At 40.3% G+C, this 6,240-nt stretch overlaps 1 protein-coding gene across 2 annotated transcripts; it reads right to left on the minus strand.

The window, feature by feature from the left end:
* Window positions 1–212: 212 nt before the first annotated feature.
* On the minus strand, window positions 213–6,170 carry LOC102218998 (mitochondrial uncoupling protein 2-like). Of its 2 annotated transcripts, XM_014473275.2 has the most exons (6): window positions 4,836–6,170; window positions 3,076–3,283; window positions 2,278–2,481; window positions 757–858; window positions 485–665; window positions 213–414 (listed from the first exon to the last, which is right to left on the minus strand). In XM_014473275.2, exons 1-6 carry the CDS (start codon window positions 4,959–4,961, stop codon window positions 294–296), a joined length of 942 nt encoding a protein of 313 aa, XP_014328761.1. In that variant the 5' UTR covers window positions 4,962–6,170; the 3' UTR covers window positions 213–293. The 2 variants fall into 2 exon arrangements, with proteins under 2 accessions (XP_014328761.1, XP_023207342.1); XM_023351574.1 differs by having other exon boundaries at window positions 213–665.
* Between the last annotated feature and the right edge of the window lie 70 nt (window positions 6,171–6,240).

Here is a 6,240-nt window from a genome sequence, read left to right on the forward strand (position 1 = left end):
CACATATTGACACTGACATTTATTGATATTTGAGCAGTTTGTAAATGGGTTTTATCAATACATTCTGACACAACCGGCCGTGAGAACATACATGATCTTGATTTGGGCCCAAAATGTAAACAAATTTCTGAGAGTCTGACAAATCTCAGTTAAAAAACAAAAGAGTGTCTCCGATTATGACCTAAAATAATAATCACCAATCAAACCTGCAGCTTGCCCTCTCTGGTGAGGTACCAGGTCCGGATCGACCGCTCACTATGAACGCTGCTGCAGATCCCGCTGCACAGCTTCGCTCAGTCAAACCGTTCTGAAGCGAGACGCCGCTGAAATCTTACCACGGCCCTCTGAATCTGCTCGTAGCTGACAAACATCACTATGTTCCAGGACCCCAGGCGAAGGAACGACGGCATGAAGCTGCAAGGAAAGATTGAGAAAAATCAGCTGCTGGACTGGATCTGCCCCGGTTTTCAACGACGACACCCACCCTTTGTAAAAAGCAGAGGGCCCCTCTTTAAGCAGCATGGTCAGAGCGCAGTTGGCGGCGCCGCCGTACTGCCCGGGCACGGAGTTCATGAAGCGGGTTTTCACCACGTCCACCGGAGAGGCCACCACGGTGGTGCAGAAACCTGCGGCGAACGCAGCAGTGAAGTGACACGGCATGTTGTCTGCAGGGGGGGGGGAAACACAGAGAATGCTTTGCTAAAGACCACAAAGACTGGAGAGAGATCAACAGGTGGGGGTGGGGGGAGACCCTACCTGTCATCAGTTTGTTCTTCAGGATCTGCTCTTTAATGATGTCATACGTCACCAGCTCAGAGCAGTTCACAATAGCGTTACGAGCTATGTTCAGCAAACACCCTGGAAAAAAAAAATTTTTATACGTGAGAAAGTATAAATAAGCTGGAAAAACAATAATAGAGCACTGAAACATGACGCAACAGCAGACCAGCATGAGTTTCTGTGAATCAGGCCAAAGAAACAGCAGCTAAGACGCCATCAAAACATAGTCATCAAGAACCTAGAGGGTCTTTGCCAGGTACATCAGGGCACAGTGTTCTTAATGGGGCAGTATTTACATCACGATCTAATGTTTCTCCCCTCATCAAAAACATACATGGAGTGTTACTTTGATTCTTTCATGCATGTTTGAGAAATCCTTTAATCTCCCGTAAGCTGTGCGAAATGTTTGGGTGGACCTAGAGCAGCCTTCAAGATGCAGCACCTTCAGACTAGCCAGCAGCAATTAGCAAACACCTGGTGGACCTGCACATCTGGTGAGCTCATTATAGGAGCTACTTCTTAGTGCAACGCTGGTAAAAACGTTGTTAAAAGGTGAATAGAGGAGTCATGTTGTGATTAAAGAGCAGGAGTTTTTAAAGAGACAGAGGTCCAATTTCAAAGCTTTACATTATGAACTAAAATTTATTTAAAGTAATATTTATATATATATATCATGAATTCCTCATTCCAGACTTATGATGTGATATACAGTATATATCACATCATAGCATTTTTATAATAACTGAAGGTAACAGTAACTTGCTTGTGCTAAAAAATGGCACTATGTGCCTGAAAAACACATAATACTTCTTTAATTATCCATGAAAGAGAAGGAGAAGTTTCCCGTCATTTTGAGAAAAATTAAATGCACAATCTATGCATTGTGTAAATAGATAAAGCATCATGATCTGTGCACATTGATTTAGATTTGGCACCCAGTGAGGGTTCACAGCTAGAGAGAAGGGCACACACCTCCAAACTGTGCATGTGGCTGCTGAGAGAGAGAGAAACGTTTCTGAAACCTATACTGGAAATACTGACAGAGGAGGAGGAGTAAAAATAGAAAAGTGCATGTGAAACTTCATGGGGTTTGGAACATAAAGAGTTTTATATAATAGTTGCAGCATAAAAGCTGAAATACACCTTTAAGCTTTGATGTGAATTGCTGACGGTGATCAGGAAAAAAAATCTCAATATTCTGATTGCACTAGATTGCACTACAAGCTTGGTAGTTGGAAGAGTTCTGACAAAATAAAAACGTGGATAGAGTTGAAAACTATTACTAGTAAGTAAATTGGTTATCAAAATAAATGTCAACTAATTTAGTATTTGATTAATCATTAACTGTAGCATGCTAACTAAAAATAAGTCCATCTGTTGAAAAAAACGAAAGCAGTAATTGAGCCAAAACTGTTAAAAAATATATATACTTTTTGAATTTAAGATTAAATAAATATCTTTTTAGTAAATATGTACACATCTTGACTTTGAAAATACCTTTCCAGAGCCCTTTGAGGCCCTCCACCCTGGCGATGGTCCTGTAGGCCTCGGTGGTGCTGCTGTACCTCTTGACGGATCCGTTCTCCGGCTGGTGGACCTGAGCCTGGAACCTGACCTTCACAACATCGGTGGGCTGAGCAAAAGCCACCGCCATCGCTCCGGTGGTGGAGCCCGCCAGCAGTCGGGTCCCCAGTCCAGGATCTGTCACACAGCAGTTCGTGACAACTAGCGACTGCAGGCAACTTTGCAGAAACAAGTCATTGTAGGGTCAGCCATGAAATCTGCTGTCAAAGTTTTACTGGCTACATGTAATATCATGAATTCCTCATTCCAGACTTAACACAGTGCAGGCACACAGAGCCAGCTCTCTTCTTGGCCTGCCAGTCGAAGACATTCTGGCTGCAGTTTCCTTTTTCTTCTTTTTTTTTTTTTTAGTAAAAATCAGTTTGTTGGGCACCAACAAGAGAAACACTGATTGTACTGTACAGCCTTTCAGGATTTCCTAAAGATTCAACACAACAGATGGGTCTTTCCTTGATGCAACTATTTCATAAACAAGCTAAAGTAATTCTGACTTTACTTTAGAATTACTCAAGTAATGTAATTCTAATTATTGAATGTATTCTATAATTAGAATACATTCACGGTATTCTAATTATACCATGAATGTAAGACACTGAAAGCCTAACACTACTACACTTAATCCAAAACCTTGACTGTTATTTCAAAGTGTTTTCGTGGCTGAAGCTTGTTGAAGGTTTCCCAGGCGTGCGGTGTTGGTCAGAGTGCACATACTCTCTGCTCCGTGGGCGTAGAGCTGCTTCATGGTGTCGTACAGACCGATCCGGACGGAGGCGAAGCACATCTGTCGGTGCAGCCCCGCCAGGAGCCCGTTGTACAGATTCCTCGGCCCCTCGGTCCTCACAATGGTGATGATGGTGCCAAATACACCTCTGTACGCCGCCTTCTGGCCTTTTGGGAGGGCCTTCGATTCTCCTTGGACCTGAATAAATATTACAGGTGAAAAAAATAAGTGAATAAAAAAAAACTGTTGAGAATAAGAGATTTATACTTGGAATACTTTTAGAAATGTCAATATTCAGTGTGTTTTTCAACATTTTGTCACGTTAGAAGCACAAATGTCCAAGTATTTTAAAGGGATTTTATGTGAAAACTTGCATACAGAATGAGATAATTTATGGTTTTCAGACCTTTTGACAAGAGAAACAATTTATTGCAAAATATCTCATTTCAGTCAAATTGAATGGTAAGCATTTATGAACTCCAGTTTTCAATACTTGACTATGATTCTCAATTGGATTTAGATCTGGGCTTTGACTAGGCCATTCTAACACCTAAATATGCTTTGATCTAAATTAGTTCATTGTAGTTCAGTATATATGTTTAGTGTCATCCTGCTTTAGGTTGAAGGCCTTTTAAAGCTTCCAACAGTTTGGTTCCTTATCAGCATCCCCACAGCATGATTCTGCCACCACCCTGTTTCACTCTGGCTATTGTTCTTCTCCAGCCCAACCAAGCCCAGATTTGTAACATACTCTACTAATAGTTCTCCAGTAAACAGATAATCCCAACTAATTACAAGTGGCCTCTTGGCTGCTGTTATAAATAGTGTTGTCTGGGCCCAGCCTGTCAGCTTAAATGGATGGTATTGTCTTGGTAGGTTTAGTCCAAGCAAGGTAAAGAGATTTGGATGGAAACGAACCACACTTATCAGTTTTTATTTGATGAACAAAAGAAACTACTGAGCTTTTCTTAAAAAAGGGGGGAAAAATTATTTACAGATGTTTCATCACTGTACTGCAACAGTCAAAAGGTGGGAGCAAAAGAAAAAAAAACATCTTAAAGCCTAAAAAAATGGAAAAAGTAAATTTTATGTCAATTGACCTGTAGAAAATAACACCAAACAAGATTCAGAAAACTGTTTACTGGGTTTATTTTACAAGATGAGACGGCGTTAAGTGGATAATAATTATTGAAAAAGTTGAATTTAATTTATTTGGTAAGAACAATGCACATTACAGGTGATTAACAATTCACCAGAATTAGACAGAATTCTAGTTTTCATCTGATACTTGTCTTGCTAAAGGAAAATTCTTAAAGATTATGAATAAAACAGCATCTTTTGCAAATCCTTGTATTTAACTTTAAAGTGCTAAGCTGATGAAATCTTGCAGGAAGACCATTAAATAGATGCTTTCTCCAAAACTATTGCACTTGATTTGTTTCAAACAAATGCTGAGGCAAACTACGCCTTCTGAAATATGCCACAACCATCAAATCCAAATCTGAAAACTCTTCCAAGAACTTTCATCTTTTAGCACCTTATTATTATTATTATTATTATTATTATTATTATCCTGAATTTGATCAAATTTAAGGATAAAAAGTTAAAGATAATGAATGATTTTAAGTCACTTCGGTGTGTACTGATAATTCTGGAGAGTCACAAGTCTGTGTAGGAGCTTAGCAGTAAATGCTGTTTTTGAAACATTAAAACCCATCCCACGTGTCCTGGCTGTGATGCTTTTTGTTACCTGCAGTCGTACTTTGGCGGTGTCCAACGGGAAGGTGACCAGGTCAGCCACGCAGCCAGCTGTTCCAGCTGAAAAAACCTTGACAACAGCTGTAGGTCCCAAGTCAGCTGCTGATCCTCCTGCCATGTTCAAAACGGTAAAGGATCAACGCAGTCTTTAAAAAGCAAAAATCAATCCAGAGCTTACAGTCATCCCACAATCTGAACACCGGATCCTTTCAGGACTTTATGAGCGGCAACAAACTGAAGCAAAGAATCATGTTCCAGGTAATAAACAGAATGTGTCTTATTAAAGTAGAGTTCACTTCTTGTGCCATTTCTTGTTGTCACTTAGAACTGAAAGCAGGCGAACAGATAAAATCACTTAGCTGGCATAAAAACCTGATGGGAAGGTGTTAACTGATTATTCTGAGACTGTTGCACTGCCTTCTCTGGGGGCGGGGGGAAGAAGAAAAAAACAAACAAACAAAATGAACACAGTGTGCGGTACACGCCTGAACAAAATACCAAACGTCTGGCTGCTGGCGGGGCGAGTTTTCAATACCCGACTCACCTGCTTGGTGACGCGAACGTTTGAACAGCTGGTCTGATCGGGTGACACGCTGGTTTAAACCAGAAATGTTGTGTAGCAAGTTGGAGTATCAGCTCAATATAAACTAATTTTTAATTGCAATAATTACAAATGCTAAAAATGAATTTATTATGATTAATTACTGAGGTTATGCTAACTACAGTAACCGCCTTCGAGTATGCAGCTCCTCCTCGGAGCTTCCGCCTCACAGAGCAGCCACTCCTGACTCCTCCACTCTGCTCCTTCAGACTAGCCAGCAGCAATTAGCAAACACCTGGTGGAGCTGCGCAGCTGCTTCAGTCAATATACGAGCTAATTCTCGTAGCTGGAAAAAATGTTAAAAGGAGCAATGTTATGACTTTCTGGAGGCAGAGTTTCAGAAAGAGCAGGAGTTTCTTAAAGAGACAGAGGCCCAATTTCAAAACGTTAAATTAAAAAGTCACATTTCTTTCAGGTCGTACTTGATATGTAGAGAAATTTTACAACAAATGTTGTAAAATGTTATGTTATGTTATGAAGGTAACATAGTTGATGGTGCTACAAGATGGCACAATATGCCTGGTAAATACATAATTCTACTTCTACTTTTGTGGCCCTCCGAGGTATAGAGGGCCACATAGGTAGATATGGCGGGCCGGATTTGGTCTGTGGACCTTGAATTTGCAACATTGTGCATTAGTTCAATAAAAGATTAATCTATTTGTAAAGCTTTTCACACATCTTTAACAAATCTTCCAACAGAATCGTCCAGATCTTTCTACCATGCAGATATTCATCCACAACATCTGCTTGGTTACGTCTAGGGTTTGTAACATTCACTAAATCTCAAGTTCAA

This window comes from Xiphophorus maculatus, chromosome 18 (assembly GCF_002775205.1).
Source record: "Xiphophorus maculatus strain JP 163 A chromosome 18, X_maculatus-5.0-male, whole genome shotgun sequence".
NCBI lineage: Eukaryota > Metazoa > Chordata > Actinopteri > Cyprinodontiformes > Poeciliidae > Xiphophorus > Xiphophorus maculatus.